General features: G+C 39.0%; 1 protein-coding gene across 3 annotated transcripts in view; it reads left to right on the forward strand.

Annotated features, from left to right (window-relative positions):
- LOC122277280 (E3 ubiquitin-protein ligase RFWD3) overlaps positions 1–21,641 on the forward strand; it is a 53,200-nt gene that overhangs the window by 14,813 nt on the left and 16,746 nt on the right. For all 3 annotated transcript variants that reach the window (XM_043087228.1, XM_043087227.1, XM_043087226.1), the window contains exons 8-12: positions 1,578–1,688; positions 1,801–1,940; positions 2,034–2,073; positions 19,495–19,557; positions 19,628–19,821. In XM_043087228.1, coding sequence (XP_042943162.1) covers positions 1,578–1,688; positions 1,801–1,940; positions 2,034–2,073; positions 19,495–19,557; positions 19,628–19,821 — 548 coding nt within the window. The remainder of the gene's footprint in view (positions 1–1,577; positions 1,689–1,800; positions 1,941–2,033; positions 2,074–19,494; positions 19,558–19,627; positions 19,822–21,641) is intronic.

Consider the following 21,641-nt stretch of genomic DNA (forward strand, 5'->3'; position numbering starts at 1 on the left):
AAAAAGAAGATAAAACCTTCAGAACATAACGTGTATGCAAAAGGTAAGTTAATGAAGGAGACATTTCTTCTTCTCAAAACATTTTTTTCATAAATAAATAGCGGGGAAGATGGTTAGGTCTAGAGACCGCGACACACCGAATTACACCTAATTGTTTGAAAGGAATGGGCAGGACAACTCAGAGCTTGACTTGTCATGCTATACATGCGGGAAAGGAAGTGAAGGGAAGAGATATTGCTCCCTCATGTTGTTTCTTTCCCAAAGATTACAGGATAAAATTATCTTACATATAAAATATAAAAAGAAAACAAAGAAATGGAAATACAACCACAAAAAGACATCCCCTCCTCATACAGTGATCTCAAAAAGAGAATGTCTTAAGCTGGAGAATGGAAAGCTCAACACCATTGAAAATCTATGTTATTCCTCTCCCAATAAATCATGCTCATTATTCATAGTGGAATATCATTCCATACCAAACTTCAAAGTTTATCTTGGAAACAAACCCTTCCAGCCAAAATTCACTGGAGTTACCTTTCGTGGATCACCCAATGAACTCTCTTGCAGCACCATAACAAAGCAATATATGACCAACTGATCTCCAGTAAGCTTACACATTAATCAGTGGATCACATTCCGTTTGATGAGGTTATCCACAGGTATATGATATGATATAACTGGTGTATGGAAACTGAACTATCAATCAGTTTTCATGTTCTTGAGTGGTCTTTGTGATTAATGAAAGTTCAGAATGCACCCTAGATTATAGATGGCTTTTAAGGAATCATGTAGGTGAAGGAATGATGCTGGATGATGGAAGAAATTTGTTAGAAGCAAAGTGATTGAGCAACTTTATTTGAGGGGGCAAATGAATTAGTGTATTGAAATGTTTCTTCACACCTCCCTCTCTCTCTCTCTTGCACACCTGAAACTTACTTTTCGAATACAGCCATTAGATCTTGATGTACGGGGGACAATTGTATTTATATTGTCTATAAGTTTCCTTAGCATTTGTAGTCTGTCTGCACAGTTGTCATTTAGTGAAATGGTTGAAACTTGTTAAATTTATATTTTTCGATACCAAATTAGCTTTCTCTGCAATTTAGGAGCTATCTTTTTGGTTATTAGAGGAAAATCTACAGTATATCCTACCAAGAAGATGAATCAACATCCGATTACAACCAAATTCAAATATGGGAAAGAAAGAAATTAACAATGCAAAAGGATTTAACACAAGTAGGCTCTGGGTTGTGAACTTTCATTGTACAGCATTGAAAAATCTTGCTTTTCCAAGTTTTTCCATGAGAAATGTTTCATTTGTTACTCTTCACTTCCATCAACAACAACTTGATAGATGGACTACTATGATGAAAACATGGAGTTAGGGCCTTTCTTGTTTGATCTTCTAGTTCAAGCTTGTAAATATTTGTATACATTTATTCAGATTGAGATTTATTGTTTCTTGTTTCATCTCTTGTATCCTCTTCTTGTTCATTACTTCTGCGCTGAATTGATTCATTGAGTAATTTTGCTGCCCACAGAATTTAACCTTTATTTATTTATTTTTATTTCTTTAGAAAGAGTTCTGGCTAGATGGTGCACGCTTAATTGATGTAGATGCTTCTAGCGAAATTCTATTAATTGTGCGAAGGCGGTCTGAGATGGGTGCAACCTCTGTGCTTACAAAAGTAATGTTTCTTGACAATTATGGCTTCATTAACATCATATGCATAATTTGGACTTGGTGGAACTTCTCCAAAAGTTATTGTAACTATGTTTTTTGTGAACATGTTTTTGCAGATGAGCTTGATGCCTCCACATGAAAAAGAAGATATTTTTCTTCCTTCAAATATGAAAGTTATTAAGGACCTATGCATTTCTCCTTCTAATGGTAGCCTTGTACTTTTTGCTTCATTAGGGCAGAAATTATCTGTTCTCAGGTTTGACACTGTTTATATAAACTGTTGTTTCATTTTTATTTTTTTCATCTTTTCCCTTCAACCCTGTTGACCTGTTGATACCATTTGCTACAGTCTGGAAAGCAACAACATCATCCTAGCCTACGATCTACCGGTAAAAGATCAATCCATATATATGTGTATATATATTCTTTTTGTTAAGTGCATGCTTGGGATTGTTGTAGGTGATAGAGCTTTAAATTGTAGAGCTTTGTTAAAAGTTCCACTCTTGAAAAGCTGTTTATTGTTTGGTAAACATATGGCTAAAGCAGCTTTAAAATTGTTACGGTGGTTTTCAGTGTTCTTTGGAGGTGCTTATCTCAACAAAGGCTTAAACAAAGTGGATTTCCAGCTTTCTCACCTTTTTAGGTGCTTAAAGCACTTTTTATAAATTTACCAAACATACCATTTTTTCTTTAAAATAGTAAATTGTTAAAAATAGTTTCGAGCTCTTAAACTCAAAATCAAATGGGCACTAAGGAACCAAAGATCTGATATCATCATGTTAAGGTTCCATCTTGTCTTATGCTGCTTCAAGAATTGTATCTCTTCATATTTCCAAGTTAGGGTGAACAAGATTATTTATGTGTTGAGATTATAATCCTGTGGTTGGTAGATTGTGGTTACTTCTATGTAGGATGCACATTATATTCTATATGGAAACGGATACACAATGCATGGTGGCGAGCTCCCTTGTAAATTTATTTCCTTGTGGATGATGAAGATCCATTATGCAATAATCTCTATTATGTTTCACACGAATATCTTGTAGTTGATCCCCATTATCCTTTTTCAACATCCCTTTGGTGCTCCCCCCAGCCAAAAACCAAAGAGAATGAAAGTATCTAGTTCATCAGCTCACATGTTCATAAGATTTTAGAAAATTGCTTCATTCAAATCTATAGTTATCTTTGATGTTTATGAGAATTTCAATTGGTAGATACACAATCTATACCCAGGCGAGTGTGGAGGGTCAAAAGGAAAGGTGGGTCATCTACATTTGAAGTGGGTTCTATGTTTGGTATTGGCGTGGAGACAACTGAAATGGACTGCCCCTCACTAAAGGTGACTCGGAAATCGCTGACGAGTTGCGTAGTTAATGCTCTTTTCATCGAATCGATGGCACCCGCAACGAAATCTGAGGTATCGCCGAGTTTTGGGGGAGTTTCCGCTAACCCCCAAATTCAAAAGGCGACCATGGTTCCACCACTCATGTCGGAGGTAACCGGTGTACCTCTTCAGGCATCTTGTGGGTCGACACAACTTTGGCCAACGTGGTGACAGCTTCAATAGCGCTGTGGAGGAGATGCGAGTTTTAGGAACTAGTTTGGCGGAAGGGACGGGGTTGTCATTGGTGGCTTGCGAGGGTGAATCTTTAGGGCCTGGTCCATAGTTTGGAGTGGAGACTGCAAAAGATGTTGTCCTTTATCTCTCACACCGATTAACAATATAGCTGATTCATCATCGGATTGGGTTTTGGACAGGTAAATGAGATACGACAGTGTGTGAAGATTACATGAAAGGATTCGAGGACCAATTCACAGTACTGCTCACTGCAATAAAGGTGGGCCGTGTACTTGGTGGAAAATTAAGATCTAAGAAGAGCATAGAGTTGAAGCGTCTTACTTGGGCAATCAACTATGACGATAAGGGAGGTAGTTCAAGTTGAGGGAGGATAAGAGGGAAGACAGAACCAATTGTCTATTTTTAGTAGGCCCGTTTGGAGTTAATTTACAGTGGTTTGGTGTAAGGGCAAAATCTGGTTTGGTGGGATAAGCATTGGTGCACTGGTGGTGGTTTGGGGAAGGTGCGTCTTTGGGCTAGGGCTAGGGCTAGGGCTTTGTTAGGTCCATTTTCCTAGATGGGTTTATACCTTTTTTTTTTTTTTTTTTTTTTTTTGCACTCCAACTAGGTGTTTTCTCTTGTATACATCCAATGTACTTGTAACATCCGATCTCAAAAGTGTGATTTATTATTATTATTATTAAATATGTTTTGAGGAAGTAATTTGTTTGGGATAGGATTTCTCTACTGTTTAAGCAGTATGCCTTCTTCATCTTTCTGTTTGGTTTCTATTCCTAATTTGAAATTAACTCCAACTCAACTTTCAAAAAAAAAAAAAAAAAAAACTAAAGTCTATACAACTTCAAACTCTAGCCTAGTCTCCTGATCACTCACATACTTTCCTTTTTCCCTCTCTATAAAACCCACGAGACCCTCAGCAAAAACTAGGAAACTTTTACACACTACCTACCATAGCAGACACAGCAACCAGAGAAAAACCCACCAAGAATAAAATAGTCTTGCGTTTTCCCAGCCATCGTCTATCACATCAGGGGATGTCGGACCACCTTCTAGGCAACTCAGAAAGTGCCAACCAGCCCAACCCTGGCGAACCCATAGATTTCCGGTAAGCCCACGCCGGAATCTTTCCTCCCCTTCACTGTTTTCGGTTTGAAAGCTTTTCTCTCTCTATGACTCACAGTTTTCTCTCAAAGCTTTCTCTCGGTTCCTTTGCAAAATAAAAAGCAGCAGTCAGTTATAACTTATTAGCATGGGTAGTTTTGGTATTTACAGTATCGGCCATCTGAAAGGTTAAATCACATCATTACTTTTTCAAAATACAAAATTGCTTTTAAGTCCTTAGCCCTATCAGTTATACATATCTTTTTAGTATTTACAGAAATTACCACTAAAAAGCTAGCCATGTAACCTCCTGGAAGAGCCTTAAACTTTTAGTATTTTCTTTTCACCAAAAATGACCCTAAATCTTTTGGGATGGGCTGACTAGCATGGGCTTGTTTTAATTTTATTTAAGTCAGCCACCTCTTATTTTAAATTGGGCTTGATTTTCTATATTTCAGAAGCTTTTTTGAGTGTTTTAAGTGGACTATTTTCTTTAATTGAGCCTTGGACCTTCTTATTTTTTTAAAGGATTTTAAGCATATTTTAAAAAGTATTATTGTGTCACCTCCTGAGTAGGAGGTTAAAAGGCTCCCCAGAGACCCCAATCTGGGCGAGGAAGGCATCGAAAGGCGTTCTTCCTTCAAATCCCCATCTGGACGAGGTTAAAAGTATTCTTCCTTCACATCCTCATGTAGAAAAGCATTATTCACATCCATCTACTAGAGAGACCACTCTTGCGACGCAACAAGTGCCAAGATAGTCCGCATAGTAGTCATTTTGGCAATAGATGCAAATGTCTCTTCATAATCAATATCATACTTCAGCTGGTTCCCAAGAGCCACGAGACGGGCCTTATATCGGTCCAATGAGCCATCAGATCGAAACTTGACTGAGTACACCCATTTACATCCAATAGGTTTGACACCAGAGGGACAAGTCACAGGATTCTAAGTGTGATCGTCTTGAAGAGCTTGGATTTCTTCTTGCATGGCTTGTTGCCAACATGCTTGGGTGGCTGCTTGGGTATAAGAGTGAGGAACAGAAACAATGTCGAGAGTGGCAATAAGTAAGGTATGAGGAAAGTCATACCTATCCGGTGGATGTGTAACCCGGGTGGAGTGCCGAGTCATAATAACCATAGAATCAGATGACGGATCAGTGTCTGGAAGGGGCGTTGAAGAAGGGGGAAGACGTCAATGATACACCATACCTGGTTTAAATCCCTCAATAGAAGAAGACACATCATCAAAAGTGGAAAGAAGAGTAATAGGAGGATTAGAAATAACCTAAGACTGAAAGAAATATTGATTTTTGAAGAAAACCACATTCTGGGAGATCCGGACTTTGTTTGCATTAGGAATTATTAGTAGCCGTACAAGCAAGAGAAACAACATTAGGAATTAAAAATTGTAAAGGAAAAAGACGTCCCTCCCACTTTAGGCGCCTTCGCGATCACCGTCCCCGACACCTGATCCTGCACAAGACAACCACCACGAGAGAAATGAACATCACAGTTATTATTCACCAATTGTCCAATAGAAATCAAATTTGTAGATAATCCAGGAGAGACAAAAACATTTCGAAATGAAGAGCCCAAAGCACCAACAGTAGTAATAGGAAGAGTATTGCCAACAACAATATGAATAGTTTGCGTGCCTCCATACTTACAAACCGTTGTACTACCAGTCATATGATTAGAAGCACCCGAATCAACAATCCAAGAAGAAGTGGAGTTAGGACCCGTACCTTGCAGGCATAAAGCTGTAAAGGCAGACACAATCATCTGTTGGACCATGGCAGGTGTGAGAAAAGATGAATAAGAGCTTACAATGGGGGGCACAAAAGAAGATGAGGACTAAACAGAAGCTTGAAAGGCTTGGGATTTGCGATTTCAAGGCTTCACTCGACAGTCTTTGATGATATGACCCTTTTTCTTGTAGTAGTTACAAACTTTCTTAGGACAGTTGCGAGCAATATGACCGAACTCCTTGCAACTGAAACACTGCAACTTGTTCTTCTTGCATCCTTGTGTGGCATAGACTACATTCACAGCCTCAGAAAAGACATTTTCAGAAGTCATACCCATCTGAGTGGATAACCGTTGTTTTTCACGCAATAAATCTCCCAAACAAGTATCCAAAGAAGGAACCGGATTACGGTTCAATAAACCGGCTCGAACAGGCTCAACTTTAGGTCGAAGCTTCATCAAAAACTGATTGTGTTGAATCTTAGCATGAACCGCTTGAAGAGCCATGGGGGTCATAGGAGGAACCTTAGCATGAATAATAGCAGAATATCGCTCCAAAGATTAATAAAATCAGAATAAAATTGCTCAATGGTCAAATTACCTTGATTGGAATTACTAATTTCCAACTCCAATTGGAATTTCAGAGCGCTGTGGTCTTGGTGATAAATACGATGCAGGTAGTTCCACATAGCCTGAGCTGCAGTAAAACAACGAAGATTGGTGCCAAGATGGGGCTCAATCGTTCCCAGTAGCTAGGAGATCACCTTAGCATCCTTGACCTCCTATTGTGCAAATTCCTTTTCATCAGTGGGAACTTTAGCAGAACTATCAATATGATTTGATAATTTGTTTCCTTTCAAAGACATCTTAAACTGAAATTCCCAAGTAGGAAAGTTCTTCCTAGTAAAGCGAACAATAGTATTCTCAATAGACATGATGAAAGGCATGTAGAAAATAGCAACAAATCCAATCAAATAAACCAAGGCAAGCACGACAAAGAGAACAAACAGATGGCCCGAGTTTAAACAACATTAATAAGCCCGTTGAACACCAAAAATAAACAGCCCACAATGAAGAAGCCCAAGTAACACAACAGAAGATCCCAAGTGAGGATACTTGCCCAGAAACAACAATCGGCAAACAAAAGTGCCGATAGTCCAAAGTATCGATAGAGAATCCAACCACCACACACGAAGCCAACTGCCAAGAACTGGTCGATTGCTCCACAGTAGACCAACCACTGCGAGAAACCACCAAAGAAGGAGGGCCTGACAGCCAAAAGAACGCCAACAGCCACGAAGAATAGTGTACACAAATCGTAACACCCAAAATAACGCCGAAAACCTCCAAATGATGGAGCCCACAAGCTGGGACAACCCAGATAGCTCCGACTCCTACAAAACTACCGAAATCAAGAAGAAACCTTGTGGGAATAGAGAGGAAAAAAAAATCCTCCTGTTGCAACTCAAAAAAAAAAAAAAAAAAAAACCTGAAGGATCAAGACCAACAGAAACTCGGGAAGCAGAGATGGGGCTCTGTTACCATGTCAAAATTGGTCTGAATGCCCTTTCCATAGGGTTTTCTTTCATTATATAGAAGAGATTTTACATCAGTGTTGCCATATTTCCAACGCCTAAGTGCTGCTATGCAAGGTAAGTATCTCAACGTGTTTACAGCCTAATTATCTGCCATATATACAAGCTAGCTATAAAGGAAAGCATCCTAAAATATTACAAATCAAATATTACAGTATCCTAAATTATCTCTATTAACGGCAATAGCATGGTGGGATGAATACATAGACCTGCTGAAGATGGAAGAGTGAGTGAACGGTAGGGGTTATAGATATCGTATACCACCATTGATCGATCGATCGATTGAGCAGAATGACCAGAAAAAGAAGTGAAGTCAAAAAGCCTGAACCCACTTTCTCTTGGGCAACAACACCCAAACCATAATAAATGCAGGCAAGCCTCTGGCCTTTGGGCACGTTGGAACCACATGAGTTCACGGGGGTGGAGCATGATCTGCCAAATCGGCAGAGGTTAGGTGCTAATTAGAGTGGGTCTAGCATGGGTCATGCCAAGAAGTGGACTTCTTAACATGAGGTGTCTATACGGTAACCCAAAGCAATATGGAATATAACTCCCATATCTTTGTTGTGGTACATTTGGATGGTGAGAAATGACATCAATTTTGAAGACTGGGAGAGGACAATGGACGAGCTTAAAGTTTTCTTTTCCAACACTTTGTTCCTTTGGGTAGTTGCTATAGATTTTAATGGATTAGTGCCCATGAGTTTTTTGTATAGAATGTAAATTCTAGTTAGGCATTTCTCGTGTACATCTTGTATCCTTTGACCATTCCTATTGTTTTATTAATAAAATTCATAATTACTTATATAAAAAGAACTTTATCTAACTTGCCTACTTATTATCTGCTCTATACTAGTTGGAGTGGCACATTAGATTGAGAAGCTGCAGAGAGATTTGTTATGGGAGGGACTTGTGTAGGAGTCCAAATATTATCTAGTCAGCTTGCCAAAGATTGGTACTCTAGTCTCGGGTGGGGGGTTGGGTGTTAGAAATTTATTGGTTTTCAATCATGCCATGCGTGGAAAATGGCTATAGTGTTTTGCCACTGAGAGTGAAGCATTATTATTATTATTATTTTTGATAAATAAACAATTTATATTGATCAATGGCAAAGCCAGTATTACAACTAAATTGTTGATTAATGGCAAAGCCAGTATTACAACTCTCCTAACTAGGTAGGCACATTAGAGACAAAAAAAATCATGCAGGGCCAAGCCATTAAAATCCACAACAATAGCCCAATTACAAAGTTTTCTAAAAAATAAAAGTTTAAGCTCCTCCACTGATCTTTCCTGGTCTTCGAAGGTCCTCTTATTTCGCTCCTGCCACACACACCACATAATGCATAGGGGAATCATTTTCTAGATAGCTTTAATTGGTTTTCTGCCCCATATGTTTGACCAGCTGGCCAACGCCGCCTCCATTATTTTAGGCATCACCCAAGCCATATCTCGTCATGAGAATACCTCATTCTAGAGAGCTCTTGCCATATCACAGTGCAAAAGGAGGTGGTCTACCTACTCTCTCCCTCTTCTGCACATGCAACACCAGTTTGCAATAATGATCCTCATTTTCCTCAATTATTTGTGGTTAAGTATCTTTCTCAGGAAAGCACTCCATACAAAGAATGAAACTTTAGGAGGAGCCTTATGTCTCCAGATTTTTCTCTAAGGACACAGAGAATTGGGCTCTTGGGTGAGGGCCTTATAGAAGGATCGAACTGAAAAATTACCTTTGCCTGCTAGAGTTCACCATAGAACATCCTCATGCTGCATATTTGGTCTTATGGAATATATGAGGTTGTAGAAGTCTGCGAAATTGCTTATTTCCCAATTTTGTGCTGCCCTACTAAAATTAATATTCCAAAGAATTTGACCCCCCGCTAACTCCATAACGTCTGCCACTGAAGCATCCTTATCACTAGCCAACTGGAAAAGAAGAGGATACAAGTCTTTCAATGCCCTACTAGCATACCAAACACCTCTCTAGAATTTAATCCTTGATCCTGTAACCACACAAAGCTTGACATGACGGTTAAAAACCCCCATCCTCTTCTTATATGTTTCCATAACTCCACTCCATAAGCCCCCCTAACTTCTCGAGTACACCACTCCCCCCCCATAAACCATCATATTTCTTCTCAATCACCAACTTCCATAGAGTCATGTTCCTTGGCAAATCTCCACAGCCATTTGCCTAATAGCGCACGGTTGATGGCCTTAGGTTTCTAACCCCCAAGCCTCCCCCTGAAATAAGACAACAAACCTACTCCCACTTAACTAAGTGAAACTTGAACTCCTCCCCCAAGCCCCCCCACAACAAATCACGTTGGAGCTTCTCGATACTAGCCGCCACACTTGCTGGTATTGGGAATAGGGATAAGAAATAGGTAGGTAGGTTAGAAAGTGTACTCTTTATCAATGTAATCCTTCCACCTATCGACAAATAATTCTCTTCTACCCTGCCAATCTTCGCTCTATTTTTTTGGGCACCCTCGAGGCACTCTCTAAAGGAAGTCCCTAGTAAGTCATAGGGAATGAGGTTATCTTACACCCCATCGTTCTCGCTAGGTGGCAAATGTTAGAAACTTCCCCAATTGGTACAAACTCTAATTTTTCCAAATTCACATTCAACCCAGAAATAGCCTCGAAGCAGAAGGGTAGGGTCTTCAACACTTGCATCTGATTTTGCTCAGTTTCACACATAATAAGTATGTTATCTGCAAATAGTAGATGAGAAATAATAATAGTGCCCCTATCCGGGGTACCGATCAGGAACCCTTTTAGGAGTTCATTTTCAATCAAAGCCGAGAGCATCCTACTTAGGGCCTCCATAACTATGACGAACAATAAAGGTGACAATGGGTCCCCTTGTCGCAATCCATGGGAACTTTGGAAAAACCAACTAAAACTCCATTTATCAACACAAAATACTTTACCGTAGATATACATCAGTGTATCCACGCTGTCCATTGTTCCCCAAAACCACATCTCCTTAGCAAATGTAGAAAGAAGTCCCATTTAACATGGTCATAAGCCGTTTCCATGTCTAGTTTGCACATGATCCCTGAGTTTCCGGCCTTCAGTCTATTATTGAGGCATTCATTGGCAATTAACACAGCATCCAGTATCTGTTTGCCTTTTACAAAGGCATTTTGGGGTTTCATAATAAGCTTCCCCATCACCTCACTCAATCTGTTTGCAAGTACTTTCAAGATTATCTTATACACCCCATTCACTAGACTAATAGGCCACAACTCCTTTAAATCCATAGCCCCCACCTTCTTGGGTATTAGAGTAAGGAAAGTAGTATTTAGACTTTTCTCAAATTTTCCAGCCAAGAAAAACTCTTGAAAAACCTTCATAAGGTCCTCCTTTAACACTTCCCAACAATCTTAAAAAAAGCCCATAGAGAATCCATCTGGTCGTGGAGCCTTATCCTTGGCCATTTTCCTCACTACTTCAAAAACCTCTAACTCCTCAAAATCCCTTTCCAACCAAGAGACATCGCTTGACCCAATGGTATCAAATTCCATCTCATTCAGGAGAGGCCGCCAACCCACTTGCTCTGTTAGTAAGTTCTCATAGAAATCAGCTACATGGTTGTGAAGTACTTGCTCATCACTACACTCCACACCGTTAACTATCAGCTTCTCAATGTTATTATTTCTCCTATGAGAATTTGCAATTCTATGGAAGAAATTCGTACTTCGATCTCCTTCCCACAACCACAATGCCCTGAACTTTTGCCGCCAAGACATCTCTTCTAGTAGTATCAACCTCTTGATCTCTGTGACCAGCTCTGATCTCCTATCTTGTTCTTCCTGAGTAAGTGGTTGTACCTCTTGCAGCCTCTCAATCTCTTGAAGTTCCAGCAACTTTACTTTCCTGTTTGCCCCTACATTGCCAAAAGGCTCCAAGTTCCACACTTTTAGGTCTCTCTTTAGAGCTTTCAATTTACTTGCAAAATGAAGCTAGGAGTACCTTGGAAGTGATAGGAAGACCACCACTATTTGACCCTCTCCACAAACCCTTCCGATTTTAACCACATATTCTCAAATTTAAACAGCTGATGATGACCATTATGAACTCCTCCGCAGCCAATCAGAATAGGCCAATGGTCTGAACCAATACGGGACATACATTTTTGCCATACATCCGGGAAATGGCTTTCCCATTAGGGTGAAATTAAGAAACGATCCAGTCTAGACCAAGACTGATTGTTAGACCAAGTCACATTGCCCCCGGCAAGTGGCAAATCCACCAAGTTCATGTCAAAAATAAACTCCGATAACTCCTCCATAGCTGGTCTCAGTCTTCTAGTACCCGAGACTTCACTTGGGAATCTTACAACGTTAAAGTCTCCCCCTATACACCATGGGAGTCCCCACTAGTAGTGAATTCTTGCTAATTCTTCTCACAAAATTTTTCTTGCCGGGTCTAGGTTGGGACCGTAAACACTTGTAAAAGCCCATAAGAAGTTATCAGAGACACACTTAAACGAGCATGCTACCGAGTATTGCCCAATACAATCCCCCACCTTCTCGACCACCCGTCTATCCCACATTACCACAACCCCTCCTGATGCCCCATTTGAGGCCAAGAATGACCAATCCACATGACTTCCACTCTATAGACTCTGCACAATTCTCCTATCAATCATCTTCAACTTCGTCTCTTGCAGGCATACAATATCCGCCTTCCATTCTTGAAGTAGGTTCCTAATCTGTAGACGCTTATTAATCTCATTAAGCCCACGGACGTTCCACGAATTTTAGGCTTCATTGAGGAACAAACAGCCCCTTCCCTTTCACCCTTCCCCTACTGGCACTACTCTTCATATTTATCGACCAGTTCAATCTTTTGAGTTCCCGATGCTTTTTCGATTCGCCTTTAGTTTTTTGTTTATGTCCCGCTTCAATTGTTGTGAACAGAGCCATAAATTGCTCCTTATATCCATCACACTCAATCCCAACAAGTTTTTGAATCTCCCTCACCTTATGAAAGACCCAATCTGAAACATTTGGTTGCCCCGGTAAGCAAAAATTCAGTGGAACCGGTTCCTCCACCCTACTGATATGAAAACCAAGAGATTCTCCTTCTGTTGGTATATCATCCAACCCTAGCTGTCCACAAACATCAGGGAAACTGAGATCTTCAATATCATCATCCACTGAGTGCATTACATCCTCAGAATCTTCCCCCTCTTCGTCCACAACCTCGAGATCTAGAAATGGTTTGATAGGAGCTTCCAACGGGCCCAAAAACATAGGTTTTGAGCATATGGGCACCCTCTGTCCTCCTTGCATCGGAGAACACCCTTCCCAATACAACCTCAAGACCCGTTGCAAGCTTTGAAATCATAATCTTCTCGCTCAGAGCTGGCGGTCTCCACTACCACCGTCGGCGAGTTCTATGATGTCGCCGTTACCTTCTCCACCTACGGCTGCCATGATGTTTGCTCTGGGTCTTCTATGAAGTCGCATAGGACCAGGTTGGGAAAACCCGGGTTGAGAGAACCCAGTAAGGGTTCTGGGTCTTTAGAAATGGACCTGGCCTGTGGAGGCCCAGGCCCGACTCCAGGCCCTCCCCTCGTGGAGGCCTTATTACCGTTAGTTGAGGAGGGATGGGTCCTTTGAAAAGAACCTGGGCCATGGGAGCCCAAGCCCATCTCCAGGCCCTCCACTTGAGGGAGCCTTGGTTCCGTTAAGAACTCGGTCTCCAGCCCTAAAATGGGCCCGGCCTTATTACTCCAATCAGGCCCAACACTCTCAAACGCCCCTGTTTCATTCCTTTCCTTGGTTTCCTCCCATCTCCATCCTCTTTCCTTAAACAACCCAACGTGCCTTTGTACTTCATCCATTTCTTTCTGCAATTACCTCAACTGACCCTACAACTCCAACAGACGCCTACTGGACACCCATGTCTCCTGTCCTACTAGCCTGCCAACCTTTGCATTTCGTACATGGCGTGTGGCTCAATGTTTCTCCCCAACGACGTAATGTGCACCTCCATCGGCCCTCCTCTGCACGTACCTTGGTCCTGTCGTGAGAACCTCCTTGAAGGATCTAGCCGAGGTGTCTGATCCCCTTTCCACTCTGTTACTCGGCGCTCCTCTGACTGTTCCAGACCCATTTCCTTAAGGCTGAGCCATCTCCATAACCAGATTCTTCAATTTTCTCCATCCCCACCCAACTTCACCTTCTGGAATGCAAAGCAAACGGGTTCTTCCCGCCTAACCGTATTCTGCAATCGAGAGATAACGCCCACGTCAATTCGAGCAATGTTGAGCAACAAAGCTACAGTAACCCTCCTTGATTACCGAATACAACTCCTCATTTCCCCCCTTTAAGCACTCCTTCAACACATTCACTATCCACAGTGTTGTGTTTCAACCTACTAGCAGCTCATGCCTCTCCTTCCAGCCTTGCTCTAAAATACGCAGATTAGTTCCTTCCTTTGTGAGGATAATCAACTTGGACTCTACTACTAACTCGTGAACCTGGAGGCTGGACAGGTGGATCCGGTTTTAATTGAAACCTGTGATGATTGCGAAGTATTTCACAAATTTCACTTGGCCGAAGCCCGTTGTATTGCGCTTTTATCGGTATCTTGTCAAGGTCCAATGGTTGATTAACGTATAGTCTACTCTCAGCCATAAACCCTAGATTTCATCAACAATAGCTCCAATCACGAATTCACAAAAAAGCCAATATGGGAACTATAGGGGAGAGAGAGAGAGAGAAGAAGCGCGTGAAAACCACTGAACAACTGAGAGAGTGAAGCATTATGGTGATCAATGGTGGATGTTAAGTATGGTTGCACATTGTTTTTTTTTTTTTTTCTGGGCGGGGGCCGCCGGGGGGGGGGGGGGGGGTTGGGTGACTCCAATGAAGTAAATGGTGTTTGTCATTGCAAATATACTAGGAAGAAATAGTATCAATTTTAATAGATTCGAGGTAGGCAATGGTGGCTAGGATCAGATTGTGGTGATAGGCCTTTGAGGGATATTTTCTTCTTGTTGTTCAGGATTGCTTGTGACATGGTTACCTTGGTGGCTAACACTTGACAAAGCTGTAATGGCTCTAGATAATGGAATTTGACTTTTACCTAATTAACACGTGATTGGGAATTCGAGTCTTGTTTGACATTCATCAATCTCTTGTATTATACCAAGACGGGAGATGGGAGGTGGTGGAGTGGATAAGATACATTGGATTCCTTCCAAAACAAAGACGTTTGAGGTCAGATCTTTCTACCATACTTTACGCCCTGCATGTACTACCTTTCCTTTGAAAGGAGTTTGTAGGAACAAAGCCCTATTGCAGGAGGCGTTCTTTGTTTGGTCGACTGCATTAGGGATAATATTTACTATGCATGATCTGGGATGGATGAGAATATTAGTATTGGTGTTGCATGTGTGAGAAGAGTGGGGAAACAGTTGACCATTTGTTGCTGCATCGCGAGGTAGCTAGATCAGTTTGGGCCTTGGTATTCAAGCTTTTTGGCATTACTTGGGTGATACCTTAAAGAGTTGCAGAATGGTTAGTTGTTTGGAGAATTCAAAATGTGGGCAGCTGCAGTGTGGAAGCTTGGAGAAAGCCTCTTTAACATCTGATGTAGCACTTATGGAAGGAATGAAATGTGTGACATCTCAAAGATTGCAAGAAGACTACGGGAGAGCTGATTTCTTTAGTTTTTTAGCATGATGTGTGACTGGATGTAGCTCAAAGTCTCTCTGGCTTCCCTTATTTATTTTCCATCTCTCCTAAAGGGTGAATTATCTTGTATACATTTGATGTATTTGGGTTGTGCCACCATGCGCTCATAATAAAATGTTGTGAAGCACTCAGCAGTTTGATCAAGAACTAATTTTGTTTTGATAAGTAATTTGGTGCATTGAATAATTTGGACACGTTGAACTGCATGCCATACCCTATTGTTTGCAGAGTCTGGAGTCAGGATTAAAAGTTAGGTCTGGTCAGGTAAATCTGGTAAAGCCGGATCAAAGTTTTTTAGGCAAGAAGTGAAAAAAGACCTGAGATGGATTTAAAAACAATTAGTGCAATCAGTTTAGCAAGTTCTAAGAAAACTGGAAACTGCCCCTCACCATATTCAGTAGCGCCTTTGTAAAACCTAAACCAAGGCTTGGGTTATGTTCCTCGAATGGGCCAAAAAAAGCCGAGGATGTTAGTCCTTACATTTTGACAGCATGAAACCTTGGCAATTGAGCTATTTCGTTTGAATATGTAATACTAATGTTTTGAAATACAATTAATAACTTTAGTTAACCGTCATTGCCTTTGAGGTTAGAATGGGGATTATAGCATGAAAGTTTTAACTTTAGTTTAGCTTAATCCAAGTTTGGAGTGGCTTCTCTAATTGAAATCTCATGCTCCATTTTAGATTGTAATGCGTGGGGGGGAGGTGGGGTCAAAGCCACATCTGGGCCTGCACTCCAAAGGGACTAGGCACAGGTATAATTGGAGCCCATTGAAATTTTTATAAAGGGTAAGAACTTCTCCCTCCCTAGCAATATAAGATCTCATTCACCAACTATTCTCAATACAGGGTACACAATCTTCCCTAATTTCTTGACTTCCTCGTTGGGCCATTCTATCATAGATGGTATGGTTCAAGTCCCACACTTTTGGTTGAGATTAACTTTGATACCATGTGAAATCCCTAAGGGAAGCTTGTAACATCCACTTCCCATAGGCTAGAGATGTCACGTGTTTTCATAAATATAGCGAGACGAGATTTCCTAATTTAATAAAATAAACATTTATTCCATAAAAAGAATTATTGAATAAAATATGCCTCCAAAGATTAAATCGAAGTCTTTAAATAAAAGTTATCATAAAAATAAATTAATCCCAGAAGTCTATAACTAAGGCCTGGTATGTTTTCACAACTCATTTCAACTCAACTCAACTCATCTCATCTCATCTAATCATTACAACTTTCCCAAATTTCCACACAAAATAGATTAAAAATTCAACTTTTTCATGTTCCAAAATAAAAATAATATTAAAAAAAAATATTCTAATAATATTTTATTCAATTTTCAACTTTAATATCAACTCATCTCATCTCATCTGGGAAAACAAATGAGGCCTAAATCAAATGCTCTATTTAGGCTTGGCCCGCATGCTCGTACTCATCATTCTCACCTGGGTGGTTAAAAATATGAAATAAAACTAAAATTAGTCAAAAACTTAGTAAAAACCCATCATAACGTAAACATACTAAACATAAGGTTTTTCATAAAATATTTCGTGTTGAGAATTTAAAATTATGATCATTCATACATATGTTTATGACATGCATGATTTATCTTGAATTATTTGATTTATCATACTTATTTTACTAGCCAACACACTTAATCCTGTGTGCAAAGTTGTGAATCGGCCCCGCATCCTGTGGTCACAAGGGGAACAGCTATTAGTATTGTAGCATACTATGGTAGACCACACTTAAGTTCATGGCTTGTACATCCATTCATAAATTGAATTAGTACAATGCATCTAAATGATTATCTTATTAACTGTTCTGAGCTTATTTTACACTTGATCTTATGAAAGCTTACGTGTCTTATGCAACATGAGATGCATAATACATACATAACTATAATATGCGAAATGAAACATGATTGTGAACTATGATGAATGACATGCTTGCAGATATCATGACATCCGTGGTACATAAATATTGGCTTCGAAAGAACTGGCTTTAATAATAATATATATAACTAGCTCACGTATTCTAAATCCTAATTTATGATCAAACTACTTACTTCATAATGCTAATCCAATATTTTCAAGGTGCAACTGATTACCTATAAAATAGGCAACCTATGTAAATTTCTAATTAAGCGCATATTGTGTAATTAATCCAGAAATTCTAGAATAACCTATATTTCCTAAGTATAAAATCTTCATAAATATTTTTTGTGAAGGTGTAAATTTCTGAACCAGATATCATCCCCATAAACCTGATCCCAAATACCACAAGCCAAAATTAAAAGCTTAAGGCACATTGACTTGTTTACAATTTAAAGAAATGGGTAATAACATTTAAAAAGACTTCATGATGCTTTTTGGAAAAAACACTACACGGTGGAATAAATGGAACTATAGTAATATATAAAGGGAAGTCTGAACATGCTTTTACTGAAAGGGCAAAAAGCCAAAAAAATAAATAAAAAAGAAAAGGAAAATAATACTTGAATGAACAAACATTCTCTGGGGAGGATGAAAGGGTCGTAATGTACTTGCACAAGAAAGACTCTTCAAGAAGCCTTACGGATGGAGCTACATGACAAGGGTTTGAAGGGCATCCTTTCGTAAATAACATGAAGTTTGTACATGCTTTACAGAATGAACTTCAAACTTGGAAATAATAAAGTGTTTAATTGAGAGAAAAGAATAGGGGCATGTGACAGAGAGATTCAAGACTAACCGAATCAGAGAAAGGGGTGCGGTGGAGTTGGGTGCCTGGTGGTTGGCCAAGGACTACGGTGGTGACTATTCGACCTCCTCTGTGCCATGAGGAGGAGGATGGGGGAAGATTGGGCATGGCTTATTGGAATAGTGCAAGGAGGATAGAAACTTTTGGCCGGTTGTTTCTGGGTGACTTCTAGCGATTACTGGCGAGATGGGCTTGGCTGGAAGGTGCTTCGGGCTAGTTTGGGTGTGAGCAATGTTCTGATCGTGGGTTGTGTTTTGTAGAGTTTTCCAGGGGAAGAAGATATATATATATATATATAGACGGGAGAAATTGTTGGACGAGTTTGAATTGAAGTCAAATGATGACCGGCATGAGCAAAAATCTCGGTCATGATTAATTGTTTACACTGTAATTTGGTGAAACCATTTGGCTGACTGATTTTATTTTTGATAATACAGTAGTGGGTTGGATTAAACGTGTAAAATTGACTTGGTCAGTGGTTTGGGATGCTAAGAAACGGAGGAGTTTTGTATGAAAATGAATAGTACATTTCAAGGGAACTCAGTTAGATCAATGGATAAAAGAGTTTGAAATTTGAAAGCATATTTAACATAGAACTAGGAGTAATAGAGATTGTGCAAGGGACTTCTATGAGTGATGATTCTAAAATAAAAAAACTTCTAATGGCTGATATTAAATTCTAAAATGAGTCTAAACTCATCCAATAATTACTATTGGGCTTTTAGAGAATTTCTTAAGCCGATTACATGTTAAATAGGGCTCAATTGGTCCATAAAATATTAAATGGGCTTAAATCCAAATCGCTCATTAAACCTAATCTAGGCCCAATAAAATTATTCATATTGCATCTCTAATAACACTGGATCGGGTCGTTACAAAACCCAAGGTACATTTAATGTCCTACTTCAAAATGACTGGTCAATGGTACGATTGGAGCCATTTGAAATTATTATAAAGATTAAGATTTTCTCCCTTCCAAGTAACATGGGATCCCATTCACCACCTATACTCAGTTAGTATAGGTTATCACATAGATTGTGCCAGCTCAGCACTGGTCGGGGTGTCTCATTCAAGTGCTTAAAAGGTATAGTTTGTAGTTCTAGGTTTAATATTTGATAAGGAGTTTGTAGTGCTGCATTGATGATGTGAGGTTTGGTTTTTAATTTAGTTATTTTTTGTAGCTGGTTGAATGTGTCAATTATTAATGTCCTTTATGTAACACCATTTTCTCTTAGTTACTTTCTCTACGCATGTCTAAACATGTGTACTGCTGGCTTTCTATATTTTCATTAACTAAACAGAAGAATATGTACTTCCAGGCTGCTGCTTGGTCATGTTCATGGGATCTCCAGAACTCGAATTATATATATGCTGGACTGCAGGTATGACTAGTATTTTCGTATCTTGTGGACCTTTGTATTTTATGCTGATCTGTTACTTCCTTTATTGTAGAATGGCTCCCTTTTGGTGTTTGATGTGCGCCAAACTGTTCGGCCTGTTAATTCCCTGAAGGGGCTGACATGCAATCCTGTGCATACCATTCATTCACTTTTACACAGTTCAACTCATCTGCCAGGTGTTAGATCTGTCCTATCTGCTTCGGCAATTGGCCTGTGTCACTGGAACTTTGGCGGTGCCGAAGAAGGGTATGTTGTAATCATTGTATGCATGTTTGAGCTTTCTCATCTTTCTAGATCAGTTATATAGTCATACGGATAAACTGATATTCATTGAATTTATTGAAAATTTCACATTTCACCTTTGTTTAGTTCAAACTGATTACTCGTGATGCAATCTAGAACTATTTTTTCTTCCCATGTTTTCTGAAAGCAGTCTGTTGTCACGCTTCCAATGACTTTCCGTGTTTTAAATTTGTAGAGATCCGAGAATGATTGTTTCTTAATTATCATTTTGTTCTTTCTTTCATCTGTATTTGATTCTTCAATGCACTTGAGAATTTTGTTCTTCCCTGTTTTTCTGTATGCAGTCTGTTGTGTCATACTTCTAATGACTTTTAATGTCTTAAAGGTGTTGAGATCCAATAATGGTTTATTCATGATCTTTTTGGCTTTTTTCGTCTTTATTTAGGAAGCACTTTCATCCACCCTTAAATTTCTTTAATTCCCTAGGTAGGAGTGGCTATAATTCTAAATGAATCTATTATAATATCGATCACCAATAGCTCTGATTACCTTTTGAATTCCCAGGTTTAAAGTCTTTTTATCAATGAAATATCTAGAGCTGCCAACTGGTATTGGTGATCAATATTATGAGACTATATAAAAGAATCTAAAAGCTTTTATGAGACAATATTGGAGAAGGTAGTGATGATTGAAGTTCTATTTAGTTTGAAACTTAAATGTTCTGTCTTGCTTATATATCCTACCTATAAATTGAGCATATACAATAGTTTAGTTCGAAATTCTTTAGATTTAAGTGTAGATGTGATGAAGTTTATTGTACGTTGTATTTTGCATATCAGTGATTATGTTCAAATTCAGATAGATCCTGGAAAAATATGGGTGTCTATATTGGCATTATATTTCTACTCATATGGTACATGTAGTTAATGTTTCTTCGAATTCCAAAATATCTTTCAGTGTTTCCATGTTTGTTGGTTCATATGGGCACTTTGTCTTTGGTTTCATGCTGTCGTTCAACCTTGTGAGTGGCAGTCAGACTTTCAATATACATAATGTATTCTTCTTACATTAATACAATAATAATTTTTTTCTTTTATTTTGAAGTGTTTTTATCTATCAATTTAGATTTCTTTTCTTAAGTTCCAGGTTATTTATTATTCATGTTTTAAATATTTAATTGTTTGCTTGATCAGAACTCACTGAGCAACTTTGAACCTTGACTAAATGCATCCAAAACCCAGCAGCATCCATAAATCTTTAATTTATGGTCATCACCACCTCTGGCATTTTTTTTAATTCATCTATGGTTGAGTGCCTTTGTAATAAAAAATGGGTAATGATACCCTTACTTTACTACTACTTTACTACCTAGGAATTTTTTTCCCCCTTTTGCTATTTGAATCTAGACTAAAAATTCCAGAACATGACCTTTTTGCATAATCTAGAAGAAAGTAAATTCAATCAACCAACGTAATCGTGTAATTCAATTAAAAATAAATTCAATTTTATACAAATTGAATCAAAGAGCAAAAGAATGTCAATTTTTATAAAATTGAATTTATTTTTAATTGAATTACACGATTATGTTGGTTAATTGAATTTATTTTCTTCTAGATTATGCAAGAATATTATGTTCTGAGATTTTTAATCCAAATTCAAAGAGCAAAAGGGAAAAAAATAATTGAGTAGTAAAATAGTAGTAAAGGAGGTGTAAGTGCATCATTGCATTATATGTACAGTCTTCCCCTTAACTAATCCTAATGTTAGTCTATTATTTACTTCTTCAGGGCTGATGAAGGCCATATATTATTGTATAGCCATTC

This window comes from Carya illinoinensis, chromosome 9, assembly GCF_018687715.1.
Source record: "Carya illinoinensis cultivar Pawnee chromosome 9, C.illinoinensisPawnee_v1, whole genome shotgun sequence".
NCBI lineage: Eukaryota > Viridiplantae > Streptophyta > Magnoliopsida > Fagales > Juglandaceae > Carya > Carya illinoinensis.